Here is a 21954-nt window from a genome sequence, read left to right as displayed (position 1 = left end):
AGGCAATATCGATCATTTTTCCCATCTTTACTGGTATATAATAATTACACCTATCGAGTAATGGGTTAGTGGAAAACGATGTCACTTTTTCAGGCTACTATCGTTGAGCATGATGGCTGGATAAAAGTAAATACCTTAGATTATAATTTCTTGGATATACCAGTACTTGTTAGTGACTGTAAAGTCAAATTCAAAGTTCTTCTTGGACATTGGTTTCTCAGCATAAATTTGTCTGAAGCCCTGAGTTTTTTTTTTTGTTAGAAACCTTCCCTTTTAATGTATTACTGTCTATTTGTAACGTAAATGGTGAAGGAGAAAGTAAACAAAACGTTGGAAGCCACGAGAAAATGGATGCACAGTCGGTGTTTGATAAAAGTCCTCATAGAACTTGTTTATTTACTTGTGAAAATTTTGTGAATTAAAAAGGTGTCTTATTAATGAGATAAAAACATAGAAAACATTTAATTGGGCATACGTGCCTTAGGCACGTAACATCTTTTACTAGTATATATATATAAGACCTGAACTCCTCCAACCATCCCTTGGCAAGGCAAAATTTGACTGGATGCCACCATTAATCGATGCCATATTTCCACAATCATCCCTCCACTTTTTCTCCACCATATATATATATATATATAGTTCAGGTCTCGAGATATATCTAGAATCCGTAGCAGACAACACGGATTTTTTGATAATGGGGAAGCTGCTGAATTTCCATGGAGAGAATCTGCAAGTATAATTTGTTTTTTTTTATAATGATACACAATTACACATGCATCTTTTTAACTAATGATTTACTATTTAGTTATTTTTTTCTTTCATTAAACTTTTTGAATTTGGATTAAAATTTTTTGATATTTTTGCATGATATAAAAGAAAATAAATTCAATCAACTAACATAATCATATAATTTAATTAAAAATAAATTCAAAAAACTTGATATTCTTTTATTGCTTGAGTCAATTTTTATAAAATTAAATTTATTTTAAATTAATTTCTATGATTACGTTGGTTGATTAAATTTATTTTCTCTTAAATTATATAAAAAAGTTATATTCTGATATTTTAATCTAAACAAATAATTAAATAATAAAATAATAATAAAAGAGGTGTAAGGTATCTTATTTCTTTTAACTTTTAGCAGCCGGAATATATACAATCGATTTTGGGACGTTTTATTTTACGGGAGTGCTTAGCACGTGGCCGGATCATGAACCGAGATAATAGTTTCTGCTTGAGTGCGGCTATACACTCCGCACACCTCGCATATGTTTTTTTTTTTTTTTTTTTTTTTTTAAAACTCAGCACATGAGGTGTGCTGCAGCTGTAGGCTAATATAAATAATTTTCCTTTCTGCTTTTGTGCATGCGACATTGTATGGAAATATGAGCTCCTAAATATTTGTAAGGGTTGTGCTATCCATAAATCTAATATCTTGCGCACATACTTAAAAATATATTATTTTATTATTTTATTCTTATTTTAATTAAAAACATGTCTGGAATCATTTTACCTTTTTATCTTTATCTTACTTAAAAAAATGTTCCAGATTTCGTCCCCTTCTTCTTCCCTCCCTTCCAAGTCCCCTAGCTTCCTCATCCTTAGTCACACGATTGCAATTGAGTACAACAATTTTTGCTGCAATTTTCAGATTAAGAATGGCCATGATAACTCCGATAGGCAACATGTCATCAACCATTCCGTAATTCCAGAAAATATTAATTTAGCAACTTCGTATGTTGATGTAAATTAGATTCAAAGCCATCCTTCAAATGCATGGAGAGAATAAAACTTCCGCCAACGTACTTGCATGATCATCTCTAGCAATTTGTCATGCTGCAAAAGAAAACTGGGTCAAAATTTTTACTATAAGCCATATGGTTTCTCTTGCATCACAAATAGCCGATAACGGAGAAGATAATTGCATCACAAATAGTCGAAAATAGAGAACTTTAGAAAGCCATATGGTTTCTCTCCCAGACAATCACTAACACTATTGCTAGTTACATTAATGTCTAGCTCTAACCCAACTTCTTAGCTCTAACCCCTTCTAAGATTACAACAATCTGATTTACAGTGAGATTACAAAATGAGAGCGAGAGAGGGGCTACAGTTACCTTATAACTCATTCCTGTGTTGCCGATCGGAATATGCCCAAGAAGTTCTTAGTGCAGTGAAAAGGAGAAAGTTGGAGGGGGGGGGTTGTTGGACGGATTCTGGAAGGACATGTTTTTAAGTAAAATGACGGTAAAAAAGTAAAATGATATGTTTTTAAGTGGGTGTACAGCTTATGTTTAGAATTTTTCTATTTGTAATGTATTTTTCCATTGACAAGATTAATGAAATGTTTACCTAGAAACATGTTCACAATAATGACCAAGTATGTCTATATATGTGTATATATATATATATATATATATATATATATATATATATATATATTGGGTTGGGCTTAAGCCCTCCCCGCAACCCTTTCTCCTGCGAGGGCGGGGGCCCTCGCATGAGCGGGTGAGATTGTCCACACTGTCTAGCTGGGGGTGGGGCGGCAGGGATAGAGTCCCGACTACCCTTGTATGAAATTAAAATTTTTACTTTGTAAAATTGTGAAATTAAAAGTGTTTTTAAAAAATTAACTACTTGTGTCAAATCAAGATTAAAAGAGAAAAACTCTTTTTTAAAAGCACCATTTGTTAATAGACCTAAATGTAATGAGTAATTATCAATTGATCATTTAAATGAACACTACTATTACGAGCAATGATATTTGAAAGTATTTATATGACACATTATCTACATAATATTTATATTACTTAAAGTTGCGTTTGAATGCTGAGGTAATTTTAGATGATCTAAATTGATATGTAAATAGTAATTTTTATGAGTCTTATTGAGATGCGTTTGAATATATAAAACAAGTTAAGATATGTACTTAAATGTTTGAAGTATGTTGAGTTATGTCTAATTTTTTATGGAAAGTTCAAACGGTAGTAAATCTCATCAATGATTAGTTTGAAATAGATTGAGATGAGTTTGATACTCAAACATAATCTAAATGGTCAAATTGGATTTATAATATTGTGAATAATAGTGAAATGGTTTGAATTAAGATGTTTTAGGAGATTTTGAAAAATAAGAGAGAAAAAATTAGATAAAAATATTATAAAGTTAGAATATTGTTATAATATAATTTTTGTTTTGAAATTTGAAAATATTGAATTTTTTTTATATTTTGTCTGAAAGTTTAAAAAAATTATAACAATTAGATAAAAAATTTAAAAATTTAAATTTACAATTATTTATATTTAAATACTGATTAAATATTAAGACAGGTGAAATAGATTGAGAAGTATGTTAAACCTAACGGGGCCGAATCATACAATGAGAGACATTACGAATATATTAAAAATATTATCCCCGCTCGTCTCGGAAAGACTGACCTGGGGATTCCAACTCCTAAGAAATGTGCTGGGCTGGACTGGGCTTAGAGAGAGTCCTAGCCTTTAGGATAGAAAGTACAAGAGTATTAAGGAAGCATATTCTCATCCTTCCACGTGGAGGTACCTTAATCAAATGCGTCTTCACGGATCAGATCAACCCTTGCCGTACCGAAGATGCATCCTGAACGTCCTTTCAGATGCAATAGTCCCAAAGGTGGGGTCCACTGGGAGTTTGATCCTGACGCCCAGCCTTGTTCCCCAAGTATATCGAGTCTCGAGCGAGCACGCAGCAACCGCATTCTTAAATTTCCGGTTTTTTTTTTTCTAAAATTTAGAATATTGATGATGTTGGTATCTTAAGGATATGGTAGTATTATTAATCTGTAAATATACTCCAAAAACCGAAAGCAAAGCCGTCTCGATTTCTATCTTCAACCAAACCCACGAGCTTCGTTGAGTTCTTATCAGAAAAAGTTCTCTCCTTTTGCGGGGTTCGTCTTCACGAGATCCTTTCTATTTTTGTCCTTGTTTTGTTTGATTTTATGCTTTCTATTGTTCAATTATATTCTCGGTTAATTTAATGGTTTCATTTGCTTAGTAATCTGTTTGAATAGTCGATTGATCGATTCGTCTTCTGATCAACGCAAAGCCCCTGTATTTACCGTTCGTTTGTGATAAATTTAAGTTCTTTTTTTCCATTTAATTAAAGAATTTTCTATTCAAGGGTGTTCGATATTGAGAAAGCTAGTTGGGTTCATAGTTTTTTCTTCTTCCCTTCAAAAGAGCTCGTGCACCGTATTATCTCAATCATTTGATTTTGGGTATATGCATGCGCTTGTTGTTATCGATCATGTTCTTCTGGGTGCAATTGTGGGTAAAAGTTATTGGAAAAAATAGTGCAATTTGATATTTTGGGTTTTTTCTCAGTAACGACTGCAAGAACTTAAACTATAGAGTTGATGTGTTGTAATTTTGGTCACGGTTGGCGAACTCTGTCCTGCATAGTTTTGGGTTTGATCCATTTTTTCTTCTTTAATATTATTATGGCTCTTAATTGTGAGAGAAATAGTTTATCATCCATTGAGCGGAAGAATAGCGAAAAACTTAAAGAATTTGATGGTAATTTCAGGGAAAATGGCAAAGAGTTACTTCAAGCAAGAGCATGATCTTGGTATGTAGTATTTACTGTTATTTGGAGAAAATGTACTCTTCTTTTTTTTATCTTCCGTGTATTGTGTACGGAAGAATGGGTAACATGTTGAATTTACGAGTCTGTTATGTCTTGTCTTCAGAGAAGAGACGGGCAGAGGCTGCCAGAATTAGGGAGAAATATCCTGATAGGATACCGGTGAGAAATAATTGTTACTTTTTAAGCTCAATTATTCTCGCAGTTTCGGTTTTTTTTTTTTTGAATTGCTAATTGAGAAGCCAAAGTTTGGGTTTAACTGCATATGGATTGTAATTGTATTTGAAGTATGTCTTTGTTTTTGTATTTATTCCTGGTTTTCTGGGTTATGAATGCAAGCAATATAAAGAAAAAAGCAATGTGTTAATGTGCATTTGAAGGATGTGTGGGCAAATGCATATTGGGCATTGATGCTTGTCAATGATTTATGAAGCCTTGAAAGATAACATTTGGAATTTGAGCACCTGCTTGGGGTATGTTTTAGCCAGGTGATCTAGTAGAATTGCACCGCACCACTTTTTATATTTGGTCTGGGACTGCAGTTGTGATTCCTGTGTGGACCAAAGATAGCTTAATTCTGTTCCTTTTATTTTATATCTGGTACGGGTATAGTTAAGTAGTCTCATTTCATCATTCTTGGTGCATATCCTTAAGATTTCTGGCTCAGGCGTGCCATAACAAAGTACTGTATCTAGACCTTCTGTATGAAGGCTGTTTACTGTTTTACATCTCGCAAAGTTTATATAGTCTCTGACATGTAATTTTGCTTGTCTTGTTAAAACAGAGGTTTTTGAAACCTTTTATTTTATCTGAGGAAGAAAAGGCTGATACTGGATCTCTATAGGAAGTTATAGATATTTAGGTCGTGTTACTTCTTGTTCTCAATTTTGGTTCAAGTTAGTTTTTGCCTTGTAAGTTGGAAAGCTTTGATCAATGAAAATTAGATGATAGTGTTGCAATGTCATACTTTAGAAATCGAATCTTATACTACTGATAATGTGGCTGTATGACTGTCACCATAGAAAACAACAAATTTCTGAATATTTTGGTGGACGGCATTGTCTGTCAGGTAGTACACTGTTCTCATTCTTCCATATCCATGATTGTTTGGGTTCAATATAGGACACGACTTTATTTTTCTTTTTCTTGTTTCTTTTAAAGATGATTTTCTGCTTTACTAGCTGTCCAGTCATTAACATGGATTGAATCAGCATTCTACCCTCTTGGTTTCCAAAGCTGACTTTTCTGGAAACTTTATCATATAATTTGAAGGTTATCGTGGAGAAGGCAGAGAGAAGTGATATCCCAAACATCGACAAGAAAAAGTAAGTAATTCCTACTATTACTTTCTCTCTGGAATTTCCCATCACATTCCCCATTTCTTTTCCAACGTCCATGATCTTGCTTAAGTTCAGTCTGGGATAAGTCGGGATGCCGTTCCTGGACATCCAGTGCCAATAAAAAAAAAAAGGTTCAGTCTTGGGAAAGGTTAGATATAAAAAAAGAAGAAAAGAAAAGAAAAAAACCTCGGGAAGTTGTATTCATCAGTGTTTCAGAGGGAACTGTAGTGAAACTCTTGAGAGACATCAGTGGGATAAAAATTTATACCAAGGACTATGGCCATCCCCCTTGTATTAAATATATTTGTTTTGGTGATTTTTCCACCCCCTTCTCACCTTGATACAATCACAGATACCTTGTTCCGGCTGACCTGACAGTGGGGCAATTTGTCTATGTCATTCGCAAAAGGATTAAACTGAGTGCAGAAAAGGCAATCTTTGTATTTGTGGATAATGTTCTTCCACCAACAGGTAAACCTTGCTCTGATTATACCATCTTCTACAAGATAATGCTCTATTTGAGCATTTTGATTTGAGATGGTTCACTAATTTTTTTTTTTTTTTTGGTTTTTGCAGGTGCAATTATGTCTGCTATATACGAGGAGAAGAAGGATGAAGATGGGTTTCTCTATGTTACTTACAGTGGCGAAAACACATTTGGGCATTAGAATCTACTGTTGATATTTTTGTTGCATTTTTCCTTCAAGGTTTCGCCATATTTCATATGCTTCTTGTCGTCTCCTTACCTAATTACATTATGCAGGATTAATTACAAAATCCTAGCATAAGTGTATATATATACATATGTACAGCTTGAAACCCAGAACCAGTCGCATTTTAAAATTTCATGCTGCTCGCTTTTGACAATCATGCTCTCTAATATGTATTTCTCTTGGAAGTTCCTTTTAGTTATAATCGTGAAAAAGAAGCAACCATAATCACTCCTTTTATGGAGAGTACTTGTCTGTGTGTGTGTTTCTTAAATCAAATATTAGGCTACGCGTTGATTCTGGAAAAGTGGGAGGGGTTGGTCCTGGTGTTGGTTTTTTGAGGTAGTCTTTTGCAACCTGGTATAAGGAATGTACAATCCAACTGTACATGCAGACTGACCTCCTTCGTGAAGAATTTCTCGAGAACCAGAGGTTGAAAACTAAAAATATTGCCTATTTCTTTGCAAGGCAAGGATCAAACTTCCTTATAATTTGTGACCAGAGTTCAGATTTGGAGAGAAATAAACAATACGTGGGAGCCACATCCTCTCCAAATCCAGACATTATGCTACTTCTCAAACAGAAATTTAAAGAGATGTTTATTGGTGCAAGAAGTTCATTGTATCAGAGCAGGGACAAGTTATTAATTACTTGGAACCATTTTTGTTCCCTTGGGGACATCCAATAAAATTGGAACGATAATTGCAACTCAAACATCAAATGAATGATTTTTCATCTATTTTGCTAATAATTTGACATTGCTGAGATGACTTCATGTATTAGACTTCCAATGGTTAACAGAGTACTTATGAATATCGTTCTTCAGATTTAAGGCAATTAGTACTATAGACAGATCATGACATGGCAATGTAGTACGTAGTATGTAAAAGGCACATGGGCAGCATGGCACGTGGAATGCATGCTCGATACAGACGGTGGTAGGAGGGGAGGGAGGGGACTCGACCCTTCGATGTTCCAAAGAGGAGGCGCATGAGACGGTCTTGCCATGCTTCTTTGTCCCCCTGTCCCTATCCCCACTCCACTCCTCTACAGGTCCCACATGGTCCAACCTTCATTTCTACATTAATTGAATCATCATCTATACCCATTTAAATTAAATCTCACCCCAATTTTGTATATAATTGACTATTTGACCGCAGATAAAGAACAAATTAGATATAGCTGCAACTAGCAATCCATGCAAAAGTAACTTGTATAGAACACAGACAAAGAATGGAGGTCTTGATCTACAGAAACACATGGGTAGGTCCTAGTTCTCCCTGGTGAAACATGCTCTTTTACATTTTTAAGTCCAGATCTCACCAATGTTTTATCCAGTGAGATATGAATGAATGTATGTATGTATAGCCCTTATTTTCTCTCTCTTTTTTTGGGTAACATAACTTTTTTAGAAAAAAGAAATTACACATACTTTTGATAGTATCTTCTATTTACAAAACGGTGTGAACACGGCCAACTTTGCATAATTTGAAATTAAATTATCTAGCGAATCAAATTCTTGTATACAAGTACTAGCTACTGTGAAAGTGTCTTTCGTGTGCAATGGTCATTCCTTATGATCCATAGGGTTCTATCTCCGTAGAAAAATCCAAAAGTTTCTGATGATCTCTGCGCAAACATCCATTTCAATATATTCATATGTTCAACATTACGCAACTCAACAATTTGTGGTACCTTTCTCTTCAATATTGAGGCCCCCCAGTTATTAAGAAATGAGAGAGCAGGGGGACAAGGTCGGCCCGGCCAATATCTTCATTTTCGTTTTCAAGGTTCATCACCCAAACACCTGCATGTTCTCTTAAAGAACGTCTCTCGTCCCATACAAAACCTGCATTTAATGCTCTCCTTGCTACTTCCACTACAAATACTTGGAAAACCTAACCCTGAAATTCTCACCTCATTTGCTATTCTCTGACTTAATTTTAACCTGAAAATTAACCAGTTCAAAGTCATTGCTGAACCTGGCCACCATGCCTTCTCTTGTTCTCCTCATTCTCCTATCATGTCTTACTCTGCATGCATGTGATGCCCGCCGTCTACGGCTTTCTGATAAGGCCGGGGATGGAAAACAAATTTACCATTTCAGCAAGGTTGGTATTTTAATTAAACTTTTATCATCTACGTACGTTTATTCTTTATAAATCAAATAACGAGCAATCGTATACATGAGATGGTAATCCCATGAAAATGATCTCTTCATTCCAAGGAATTAAGTGACCACTTAATTAATTTATTTATGTTTTTCATGTTCATTTAGCCAGAAATGACCTAAAACCCTTCAGGGGTAAACATATTTGATCAAACTACTATACTAATTTGACTACACTTTTTCTCATTCATATGCAGTAATTAATATATATTACTTGTAAATTAACATTTGAAGAAGAATGGTCTAAACTCTATATATGTTATTTCGTTGTAGTATGCAGAAAAATCAAAGGCTTTTGAGACATCAAGTTTGAGGCCTCCCACCTTAGAGAAGTGCATATCACAACAAGAAGAAGTCAAAACTAGTGGACGTAACAGCATGAATCATGTCCAGAGTCGGGGTGGCGTTCACAAGCAGATCAATGACCCAAATGTTCTTTACAAGAAACAAGACCCGACAAATGGATCAGCTACTTCAGGTTCTCTTCAAATTGAGGATTTTGTTGAATTCTTTGCACGTATACATACATGCCACACGAGATACAAAAATGAAGAACTGAACTCCTAGCTAGCTATACTTTACCATGAGAGAAAACGTTACAAAATCTGGATAGCTTGTTTCACAACCTTCATCTTTTGTTAGTACGTTGCTACCTCTTCTCAAAGCAATTATATAGATCGAAGACTATTCAGGGTCCTTTCTTCTCCTAGCTAGGCAAGCCGCAGGTATATTAAACATGGGAAAAAGTGCGATCCAAGATCTATTCTATAAAGTCAAGAACACTAAACACTTAGACAGCGCGTTCAAACTGTAAATTACGTCATTATTTTTTGTTCAGCTAGACAATATATAATACAATATAATAACCTATGCTAAATTTGTATACACAGTTAATCTCTTATTACTGTTAAATTGCAATTGCCACTTCTATACTCTTCTAGTCTCTTACATATAAAAAAAACACACATGATCTGCACAATCTCTGCGCAAATAGCTGGCATTGTGCAGAGAGAAAAGCCGCATGCCTTGGTCTGTAAATTAGGACGATTTGACCATCCGTTTTTACCACTATGATCATCATCATCATTATATTATATAATCATAACTAATATAGACTAGAGTGGTTATATTGATATATATAGTGTCGGATGTGCAGGAAATGAGAATACTAGAGTACCATCTTTCCAAAAAGATTTGCAACTGGCGAGAAATATAAAGGTAGATAACTTACTTAATGCTTTTGTTTCTTAATTTAGATGGATTCGCATAGCTTAGTTGTTTTTCAGTTGTATGTTGGGAAAGGTGGTGTCCAAGACTTATGGCCCACCTTCTATCGATCTCCACTATATATGTCCCGGCAAAGGGTATGGCATGAATCCATGCATGCATGATACTGACAATAACCATATATAGCAAAAGATCGGGTAATTCGAGTCATGCGATCACATCGTTATATATGTTTGCATGAAAATGCATGTGAGCAGTGGTGGAGGTCTAACATGGTATATATAATGATGTTCTCGTGAAGGGATTGAAGAGGAACGTGCCGTCACTGGAGGGATCTGTGCAACATGATTCTGTAGAAGCAGCAGATGTTCAGGAAAATGAGGCTGTGGAAGACATTGTAGTGATGGATTATGCGCAACCCCATCGGAAACCACCCATTCATAATGAGAAGCCCTAGACATAGACATTTTCCTTTTTGAATCCAGATTTCCTATAATTTTCTGCCCCAAATATCTTTTATAATTTGGAAAGAAGGGTAGACAAATCATGTTGATGTCACGGTATTTTATGTTGCCAATTTTAATGCAGTGAGATCCACATTCTGTGTTTATCTCTCTCCGAATTGTAAAAGATATTTGAACTAAGAAATTGTAGAAAATCAGACCTTATCCTCCGTTTTTAAAGCTTTGTTCACTTATACTCTCTTTTTAAAAGGATTAATGTTTCAACAGTGTTTGTAATGTATGAAGTAGACATTTTCGTCATAATTTCAGGTTTTCAATAAAAATTCCAATCCAAAAAAAAGAGCTAAAGTACGGAAAATGTCGTCTCCCTCTTGACAAGTATTGATAAGAGTCAACGAGGAAGAATATGAAGAATTGATGGATGATGGCTCCTTATATCGTTTTATTATATGATTTGTGTTGTTTGTGATTGTGGATATGAATAAAAAGATGAAACATATATATACTAACGTGGATGCATGAGTTGCCATCGTTGTAAGTATATGTCGGTTGTTATTCTTCTTAAATGAAAGGAGGCTGTTTTTCATTTCATATAAAAACTGGTCGACTTCTCTAAAACTATATTTGGTTAGAGGACTGCGAGTCGCCGCAATCTCCGAACAGCTTCCCAGAATCATGGTGCTCGCAACCCCTCCCCTGCTCGGATTGCCGGCAATTGGGGCAGGGAATTGCAAGAGTGAAGAGACCCTAATCCTGCTAGGAGCTGTGACGAGGAGATGGCAAAATGTTTGCAATAGTACTACATGTTAACTGACCCCAATTATCACTTCGCAAGTCTTGAGAATGATCGCAGGATGTATTTTCATATAATTCTCAATTAATGCTTTTAGATAAGGGTAACTTCAGTAGCCATGGATCTGATCATTTTGAAATGACTCTGATGTAGTTGAGATTAAAAGCTTGTATATGGCCAGATGGTAGAACTGGACTTCCAACTTGATGGTCTTCAAAGGAAGTCACTCTGTTTCAACCTATTAACTTTGATAACCTTAATTGCTAGATTTTCACTTCCACGGATAGGACAAAAGACTTAACTGAGATAAAGAAATGAGTTCTCCACTCTACAGACCACCTCAAAGAAAAGGATTTCGAGTATGACTGCTGCGGCCCAGTGGCAAACAAGATATGAAAAATCATTTGAAAAAAAGCCTCTGCTATGATATAACAGATTTTATTGGTACTCCTTTCTTCACATTTAATTGTAATTCAAACTGCCACCTGCCAAGCGTTTAGGTATGAAATATGGTAAGCTGATGGTTCCTGGCCCTGCTCCATTTTATCATAGAGCAATGAAGACTTTGCCCACCCACCAGATTAATATTGCAAATTGATGCACAATGTGACAGTCTAGTCTAGAAATCTCATGTCACCTAATTTTCAACACAAGTCAATTGTAAACAAACTCATGTAGTCATCTATGTTAATATAATACAGGTGCAATTTTCAGTATCATGTTCCAAAATCCGGGATAGGATGTGCTGCAGTGTCAACAAGTGCCCATAAAGGCCCATCTATCTCAATCTGTGCAACATGCTGCAACGGGTAGACCAACATTGCTTCCCATCTATGCATACCTGATGCTGCGAACCTTTATTAAAAACTGTAATTTCCCATCAGATTTCACAACTAATTGCGGTTTCTAACTATGAATCAGCTATGAACAAGTATAAATATACCGACAAATCTCCTGCCCAAAAGGAAAAAAAAAAATACAGCTCTTCGTATTGAACTTAGTACATCCCAAAAAACCAATAGATAGAAACGTGAAAAACAACACTGCTAGAAAAAGGAAAAAATTTCTCTGCACCAAAAATGATTAGCATGCAAAAACCATGAATTCTTAATGGCAGCTGAAGATTGGCCTCCCTTCAGACTCCACTAGGCAGTCATGTTAGATTACCTGTGGTTTAATGAAGTTTGATAATGGAGAATCTCAGGTAATCAAGTATTACTGCAGCAAACAATGAAAGGATTGACAATAAATTATGAGGTACTGATGCCCATGATGAGATCAATCTCCCACCGCCCAACCAGAAGTAATCCGGATGTATTTTAACAATTTCTTCATCCAAATTCACATGAATTCAGTAGAATATAAAACATTACTCTCTATCAAAATGCATGTTATTCGTGCTCTCTGAACAACAGATTTAACATCCTTACATTTCATTTCTATTAATTTCATTGCCACAAAGAAAAAAGCAACAATAAAAACAAAATGAGAGAATTTTCCGTCATTCAATTTCAAGCATTGTCTAGGTAGCTATCATGCCTCTAAAAAACCAACGATACAGTTTCAAGCTAGCAAGCTGATTCCTTTAAACAACCCACTTTAACAGATGTAGCAGACTGGCAGAAAAGGATTGATACGGCCAATCAATACAATGGTCCAGCACAATACATTCCAGAACATACATAAAGAATCCTAACCTTCACTTATTGGGATAGAAAAATGACAGAAATGACACTGAAACAGTGGACCTACCCAACAGCTGGCGCCCAAGGTTGGAAGGATTTACATCGAAAAACATACTGAAAACATGGAGAACACTCCATTTTCCCACCAAAACATATTGGACTCCTGTTTGAAGACACCAGCTGCATGGCTTTAAGCAAGCCCAGGCAAATGAACCTAATGGGCCAATATGTTGTTGCTAAATCTTGCAGGAAAAGAACACTCCTGAAGTACTGTCTGGAGAACATGTGTCAGGTGCATGTTATGCCAAAAAGACTTCATATAAAGAAGCTTCATAACTTGAGCTTGTTAAAAGAGCAGTGACCATTAATTCTAGATAGAAGCTCCATCCCTGTTACCTATTATGTTAATTATATCAGATTTCTTAACCTACAGCCAAGTACTTGGCTGGAAAATTACCAATGTGTAGATGTAAACAGAAAAAAATGAAAAGATCAAAACCAATTGCATGACCACGGACTAACCTCAACCATCGAATCAAGCTGGAAGATAGATGGGATATGAGAACACTTACAAAACAATTGCACAGAGAGAGTGTTTTGCCAGAATTGCTGTTATCATGCCAATACATGTCACTGCATTGTGCTCATATCCGGTTAGCTCTACTGATGTCTCCTCACTAGCAAGTCTCACTGCGTGATGATAAATATATCATTAATATCTTCTCGGTCGAGAACTTTCAAAGATAATAAATCATTAGATCCGGATTTGAAAACCTCAGCTATCATTAAAACCTGCATATACACACACAAAAAAAAACCAACATCAAAGAAAATTTTCAAGCATTATTCCAATGCAAAAAAGACAAAAAAAGAAGAAGAAGAAAAGTAACAGATATAATAAAAGGAGAATATATATTCCAGTACATAATGCAACGGTTATTAATAGAGTAATGAGAAAAAGTAGAAAGCATATATGTTGGATGTGTTGTACAATGCACGCTCTTTTTTTTTTGTTTGTTTTTATACCCAAGTAAAAATACCGCTGAGATTATTTGGCATAGCGAAAAAGATCCCCTTTTTCTGCTTTATTACGGTAAGACAACAACATACACCATGGTTAGCTGCTCCATTTTGGAAAGGTCATAAATATTATCAATGCAGATGCATTGAGTAGATGATGTGATAAATATATTCAATACACCATGGCTAGTTGCTCCAATTAAATGCACTTGCATTTAGTCTCTATGGAACTACTTGGGGACTTTTTGATCAGTAAGTAGATGACAACTTGCTGTTGAATTTATTTTTAACTATATTGCCATTGTTTTGCAAGTACAGAGTTTTATCAGTTCCAGCATTGAATAGAGCAGCATACTGCAACAAAGAAAATGTCCAAAATGCCAGATAGTTTTGGCAGATCAAAATGCATATTATTAATCAAAAGGGACGGTGGGAGGGAAGTGGAGAGCAAGAGAGGGACAAAGCAACTGCAAGACAGCAACATAATACTTTGAATTTGTTTCGATCACTACAAGCAACTACAAGCAACATTCGACAGGACTCGAGTGTTAAAACCTGATGGAAAGAGCTTTAGACCCAAAGAAAAAACAAAAAATTCATCCTCACAGGAACCAGTACAGCAAGTTAAATATCATCAAGTAACATACAAGATATGAAGAAGTCGTATTGTTTGGCACCGTATAAGACTAATGTTGAAGAAGCAAAAACACTGAGAATCACCAAATTTTAGACTCTCACATTATGGTGCATTTATCACAATAAAGTGCTGTATCCGTTTAGGTGACACCAAGCCCTGACTTCCAAAAAACTTGCACCGCACGCATTTCCTAAGGGGAAACAATATTACAACAGGTCGCGATGCGCTGCCTCCTCTGCCTAATCATGCACTAAAAACTCATGTTTTGTTGGACAAAAGTGAGTGTAGCTTTCACTATGACACACGCATTTTCTTGTAAGCACTTCAAGTTGTTCAGAAAATTAAATGCGTGCCTGTTCCTCTTCCGGTTGACTCAACTCGTCCATGCTTCTAAAAGCTTTTTTATTGCAAATTTTGATAATATTCTCAACTTCTAACGACTTTACCAATAACTTAATAATAAGATGGATTAGTAACACCTTACATACATGGATACGCACCAAAAAACACAAAAACACGCATGCATGATGCACGCCCACTAGCATGAAGAAAAAAAACGTTATTTGGACACTTACTATAAAATCCAAACTGGAAACAAGAACCCTCGGCCTCGCTCTTCCCACTCCCACTACGTGCTTAAAAGCCAAGACATAATAGAGGATGATCGTTTGTGGTTAATATTACTATTGTGAGGTTAAAAGTTAAAACACATTTTGGCACTTCCAAGCTTGGGTAACTTTATCAATTTTGTGCCTAAAGTTTGAATTTTGATCCTCCATTTTTGTCCTTATTGTCAATGTAACCCTTCTGTCATATCAGATAGCCTTACTCAACATCTAAGGCAGTAAAAGAATTAGTATTGGATTATGCAAATGTAAATGCAAAATTTACATAATATAACATGATTTTATATTTGACTATTTCATTTAAAACTTATTCTCACATTGGATTATCTATATATTAGTCAAAATAATAATAATAAAATATTATAAATTTAATAATATTTTTTTTTTCAATCTTTTTTGTTCTATTAATTTTTTTTTCCTAAATTAAGAGCTATATGAAAATATTAATGTTATACTAGCTTTTTTTTCTTTTTAAAAAAAAAAAAACTAGTAGCATTTCTGTGATGTTTTTATTTATTTATTTATAAATTACAATCTTGGATAAGCTTAAAAATACTAGTGTTCTCATGCATTAAAAAAACAAGACCTAGTAATCTAAAACAAACAAGACCTAGGAAAAAAACGACTATGATGAATCATCCTGATTGAGGGTAGAAAAAGAGTGGTAGAATAAAGAGAAAAATGAGAGAAGAGAGAGAGTGTTTAGATGAAAAATAATTTTTTAATAGATTTGGTTGAGTTACAGTGAATGTCAAATATAACCACAAGTGTTGATTTACTGTAACTGAAAGCTATTTAGGTTTACATTTGCATAATCCAATACAGATCATTTTTATCTTCTTTTAACTAAATTATCCATTTTATTTGCATTTGCATGATACAACGCCACTGCTCTAACAAATAGAATGCGGGTGGGTATGGTCAGTTCACAAAAATAGAAGGCCGATCCATAATATCGTACTCTTTATTCCACAGAAGTAGGAACAGATTCTTAGATTCAAGTATTTCTGTACCCCAAATGTTAAGTCAGATGCATTTTTCTGTGATCAGTGTAACACCCCGTATTTTAGTGTATTTTTACTGAATGATTATTTTTGATTGTTCAAAAATTTATCCTCTTATTTTAAAATTGGTTGGATTTTTAGTGAGTTTATTTCTATGATTTTAATTTGGTGAAAATTATTGTTATGTGCTTTCCAAATATTTATTTTTTGTTATGCATTTAAATTACTTTTAATATTTAAATTAATTACCGTGGGATTTAATTATTTCAATTTGACTTTACCATTACGTTTAAATTATTTTATTTAACTTGTGGTTTTAAAATCATTTCCATTGGATCATTTTTGTGACCCAAGTTATGAGGATTGTACCTCATTTCTTTTCCCTCCATTTTTTCTTTCCTTCCTTTTCTTTTCTTTCTTTTCTTTTTCTTCTTTATTTTTCCCCCTCCCCCGTGCGCGCAACTCCCTCTCCCTCCCTCTCTCTCCGTCTGTTCTTCCTCTCCCCCAGCCCGCCGCCGTGCGCTGGCGGTGGTCGACACTGCCCAGCCGACCAGCTCCCCCTCCCTCCGGCGACCTCACCCCCCAAATCTCAGCCCCTACCTCGCCGCCGGTAGCCCACACGCACCCCACGAAGCCGCGGGCCACATTCACGCCAGCGCCGCCGTGAGCCAGCGGTGGCCTTCACCGCCCACCCCATTGTGTTCCCCTGCCGCCGGTGACCTCACCCCACCAACCTCACCTCCATTCGCGCCGCCGTTAACCACCAGTAGCCCTTCAAAGCCGCGGCCACCTTTCGTTCCAGCGCCGCCGTCGCGCCACCTCCGGCCACCATCTTCCTACCACTTCATCCCCGACCTCTTAGCAACCCATTGGACCCAACCCCACCTCCGATCCGCCACCGGTGAAGCTCCACCATTTACATTTCCGATTTGGGCATTTTGGTCTTCTACCGCCCATTTCGCCACCACCCATGGCAAACCACCACCACCATTGGCTTCACCGACCTCCCTAGGCCCTACCCTATCAATCTTGGGTCTTCGTTTGCCTCCGTTTGAAAGTTGGTATTTGTGACCCACGGCCACAGTGTATTTTACACTGTGGTGTTGCTCAAACGTCGTCTTTTTCAACTTCGTGATCCTTCGAAAATTGTTATATTGCACTGTAAGTATTTTCCTTAAAGAACTTTCGTGATTTAAATATATTTTTGCACTAACACATATTATCTGTGAATTGGTTTATTTTGTCGGACTGAGTCCGAGGAGTTTCGGGGGTCGGATGGATTGTGGACGGAGTTGTGTGTTTGTTTGCATTGTGAATTGTGGTTGTTGGTTGTTGGTTATGTCTTGTTCATGTATATCGCATATTGCATGCATGATCATGTTTGTAAAGAAAACTGGGTTTTCGCATGATTGCATACATGTTCATGTGTTTATTGGAATTGGATTCTCATGTGAGTAAAAGGAAAAGAGACTGTAGGGATGGTGGTAAGCAGGGATGGTGGTTGTGTCCAGCCTGTGATTCTCGCCTACAGTGCTCTGTTAAGTATTCATTGTGTGTAAAGGAACTGTAGGGATGGTGGTAAGCAGGGATGGTGGTAGAGTCCCGCCTGTGATTCCCGCCTACAGTGCTCTGTTAAGTATGTGTAAAGGAACTGTAGGGATGGTGGTAAGCAGGGATGGTGGTAGAGTCCCGCCTGCGATTCCCGCCTACGGTGCACGCGATAGGGATGGTGGTAAGCAGGGATGGTGATTGTGTCCCGCCTGTGATTCCCGCCTACGGTGCACGCGGTAGGGATGGTGGTAAGCAGGGACGGTGGTAGAGTCCCGCCTGCGATTCCCGCCTACAGTGTCCGATAAATGAGTTGTTGGTGTGAATCATTTTCTGGGAAAATGACAAACTATATTTTTGGGCCAAAATGGAATTTTCGGCGTGTGTTGGAAATAATCATTTTTCTGGAAAAAATGGTATTTTATGACTAAATGTATTTTGTCGTATTATTGGTTGCATTAATATATTTTTATCCCGAGAGTTGTTTGGTTTATACTTACATGTGGTACCATTTTATGGTATCTCAGATTTTGATGCAGATGATGATGACGAGCCTTAGCTTGGCTCCGTTGGAGGAGTGATCTGGGATTGCTCCTGTTTAGTGAGTTATGTTTTTATCAATTACTGTATTTACCTTTTGTATTATATTTGGGATGACTGTATAATTTTTAAAGATAAATTGTGTTGAATATTTGTATTTAAATTTCTGGTACTTAGTTGACTTATTTATATTATCCGCTGTGACTTTTATTGTGCACCTTTGCATGTTGCACACACACTTGAGCACATTTCGTTGGGATGCGTGACCGTGTTGTCACCATCCTGACGTCACGATTCCCTTATTTTTGTACGTGGGAGTCGGGGCGTCACAATCAGTGAGATGGTGACACACTTCTGAAAACGTAATCGGTCGAACATCCTTATACCCGTGTCCTCCAAAATCTACGGCCAAAGCTTACAAAAAGCAGTTCGATTGCAAAAGCAGAGGTAAAAAATAAAGAGAGGAGATAGGAGTGAGCTAGACAGTTACTCGCGTGACGATGCTTTTGCAAAGATGTCAGATGGTGGGAATGCTGAGGGAGTCTCGCCGGAATTCGAGGGGCCAGTCGAAGTAATCGGAGGGAACTTTCTTGAACGAGAAGTCGTTTTACGTACGGAGTCGGTGTGGAGGACAGCGAAGAGGTCTAGGGATGAAAAAACAGCGTTTGCATGTTTAATTTAATTGAGTTGAGTTTTAATTTAATTGATTTGAGTTTAGATGATAAAATATTATTTTTTAATATTAATATTATTTAAAAATTTAAAAAATTTGTATTATTAATTATAATTTATATAAAAATTTTAAAAAATTATAACGATAAATTTTAATTGAATTGAATTAAAATAATAAAATATTATTATTATTTTAAATTTAAAAAAATTAAATTATTTATTATAATGTATATTAAAATTTTAAAAAATTATAAAATAAATTGAGATGAGTTCGAATAACAAACGACACGCGTTGGAGAATCTGTGCGTCTCCCTCTCCTCTTCTCGGTCTCTCTGCATGCGAGGAGGTAAAGTTATAATCCACCATAGCTAAAACCAGGAAACACTGTTTAAGATATCCAATGCAGTTTATTGGATTTATCATTTCGCGACTTAGATCACTGTCGACCAGCACTAGAACCCTTTTTTTTAACTTTTTGTGTTACAGTTCGATCATCAGAGAATAATATGAATTGGATAGGGAAACATTTTATTTCATCTAATTTTATTGTTATAATTTCTTTAAATTTTTATATAAAATATAATAAATAATTTAATTTTTTAAAATTTTAATAATATTTTATTTAATTTTTAACTTTTATTTATACAAACAGCATGTGGTCTATGGCAGAGGACCCACGTATCCAAAATAGGTTCGACCCCCACCTCTAATGTTTAAAAAAAATAATCTCATATCATTTTATTATCTAAACTGTATCCAAACCTGCAAACAATATCATCTATTAAAGTGTTTTCGAAGATCGTTGGAGGTTTTTTTTTTTTCCCCAATATATATAGATAGAAAAATCACTATATTATTATTATAAAAGACGTAAAGTAATAAGCAATCAAGACACATTTCAGTGTGCGTGGTAGCATCGTCGTGGTTTGAAATGGTTTGAAATGTCATAACATCTATCTTTATTATATAAGAGGCTATCTAACGGAATCAAACGGAAATTTTTGTCTTAACAGAGTTATTGTTTTACGTTCAACTTTCCGTTTGAGCCTCTCCCTCGATTAAACCAACCTCTCTCTCGATTTTAAGGCCTCGTTTGTTTTCAGGAAACATCTCATCTCATCTCACTTCATCATTATAACTTTTCTAAATCTCCACACAAAATAAAATAAACAATTCAACTTTTTCAAATCTCAAAACAAAAATAATATTAAAAAATATATTCTAACAATATTTTATTCAACTTTTTAACTTTAATCTCATCTCAATTCAACTCAACTCATCTCATCTCTGCAAACAAACGAGACCTAAGAAACCAGACCCTCTCTCTCTAGAAACCGGATCCTCTCTCTAGAAACTCGCTCATCCGAATCCAGCTGGGGGGAAGGGGAGCTTCGGCTCCTTCTTCCTCACCCTCTCCTCGCCGGCCCTTGGTCTCCGGTGTTTTTTTTTTTTTTTTTTTTTTTTTCTAGTTTTTTGGCCGAATAAAGGGGGTAGCCGTTTCAAGCTCCTCCGGTGTCCATCGTCCGACACGCGCACCACCGGGAGGAGCCTTACACGACGATGTTGCAGTCAACCGGATTGGGAGCCAATCGGAGAGGCACGTTACGCCGACGCGCGGTTTAAAGGAAATGCATGAGGTTCTCAAACGAGAGCGATTCATCTTCCGTCGACGCCATGCGTTGCAGCTCAGGGCCCAGTGACTCCGGCAACGTCTTGAACGGCCGAAAGGCTCATTTTCTAGTGTGGCGCGTTTCATGCACGCGCCTTGCAAAATGGTCGAACCATACGGGACGGAGAAGCCCAACGGCTAAGGAAGTCACCCCCACCAAACTGAGGAGGAGACCTTGTACGGCGTTTTCCATCGCATGTTGTCCACGATCTTCTTCCTTGACAACCAGTGCGAGCGTGCTCCGCTGCTGCACTGGATCAGAGCCTCTGTGGCCGATAATGCACCTTTCCTTCGTGAAGCTTCTGGAAACACTGGGCGGAATGTTCTTCTCTGGACTCGGAGGGGCAGTCCTCTTCGTGCCCTCCTCGTCATTTCTGTGAGTGTGTCTCTCTTGCTCGTGCTTCAATTTCGTGTTTGTTTATTGGATAAATGCCAGTTTCAGTGATTTAATTATTGCGTCAAAAATATTTTTGGTTTGTAGTATTAAAGTATAAGAACCTAGGAAAATTGGAGGAGAGTTCGGCCAAATAATTGTCTTTTTCTAATTGATCATATATGAAAGTTTTAAGCTTTCTGAGCGCTTTATTTTTTCCCCTTTACCCGTACTTGTCCATTGTTTTCTTCTTATTCATCCCCTTTCTATGCATCGAGTGTACCAGATCCTTCAGATTTTAAAAGGTCCTGATTCTTCTTGCTTCCTAATGACTGTTGTCCGTTCTTAACTAATTGGTTGTGTTCCTTCGTATGTTGAGTTGATGATTTCACTTTTTTTTTTTTTTTTGGCTAGATTAAATGTAAGTACTCCTCTTCTGCACATGGTCTTTCTAACCTTTCAGGTTATATCTTGTATGTCCAAGAATCAAAGAAGAATTAGGGATGCATTTGTATTTGTGCTCTACACATAAAGAAGTATCCCTATATAGTGAATTGAATTTCTTGAACTGTACACATGGGTTTTTCTCATTGTGAGCATGTTTTAGCCTTTTTCTTTCTTTAGTTTTAGTGACCTTGTCCTTCTGCCATGACTCGTAAGTTTCTTTGTTGCTATTTGGATTACTGCTGTCATGTTCAAGTCAAATGATATTCAATGGAAACAGACAGCTCTCAAGGTACTGTAATTTGTAGATACGAATTTTAATGTTTTTTGTAAGGACTTTATTTTTGGCATGAGAAAGCTATCTGAATTAAGCAAGGGAATTGTTGGTGGTTGCAGGAGGAAAAC

The 21954-nt window shown here is 36.3% G+C and overlaps 2 protein-coding genes and 1 long non-coding RNA gene across 3 annotated transcripts; 2 read left to right on the top strand and 1 right to left on the bottom strand.

Moving 5' to 3' along the window:
* The first annotated feature begins 3676 nt into the window (after positions 1-3676).
* Positions 3677-6833, top strand: LOC121236728 (autophagy-related protein 8f-like). Its single transcript, XM_041133158.1, has 6 exons — positions 3677-3931; positions 4570-4611; positions 4733-4788; positions 5899-5951; positions 6319-6437; positions 6543-6833. The coding sequence occupies exons 2-6, from the start codon at positions 4575-4577 to the stop codon at positions 6632-6634; spliced, it is 357 nt and encodes a 118-aa protein (XP_040989092.1). The 5' UTR covers positions 3677-3931; positions 4570-4574; the 3' UTR covers positions 6635-6833.
* A 1761-nt stretch (positions 6834-8594) lies between these two features.
* Positions 8595-11919, top strand: LOC121236726. The gene is made up of 4 exons (XM_041133157.1): positions 8595-8787; positions 9120-9324; positions 10003-10064; positions 10375-11919. The coding sequence occupies exons 1-4, from the start codon at positions 8668-8670 to the stop codon at positions 10528-10530; spliced, it is 543 nt and encodes a 180-aa protein (XP_040989091.1). The 5' UTR covers positions 8595-8667; the 3' UTR covers positions 10531-11919.
* Positions 11920-12692: 773 nt separating this feature from the next.
* Positions 12693-19048, bottom strand: LOC121236727. Its single transcript, XR_005934796.1, has 2 exons — positions 18881-19048; positions 12693-13807 (listed from the first exon to the last, which is right to left on the bottom strand). It is a non-coding gene; the product is annotated as an uncharacterized LOC121236727 (long non-coding RNA).
* Between the last annotated feature and the right edge of the window lie 2906 nt (positions 19049-21954).

Source organism: Juglans microcarpa x Juglans regia, chromosome 6S (genome assembly GCF_004785595.1).
Source record: "Juglans microcarpa x Juglans regia isolate MS1-56 chromosome 6S, Jm3101_v1.0, whole genome shotgun sequence".
NCBI classification, from domain to species: Eukaryota; Viridiplantae; Streptophyta; class Magnoliopsida; order Fagales; family Juglandaceae; genus Juglans; species Juglans microcarpa x Juglans regia.
The sequence above is the reverse complement of the archived record's forward strand: the minus strand, read 5'-3'. Positions and strand labels throughout refer to the sequence as shown.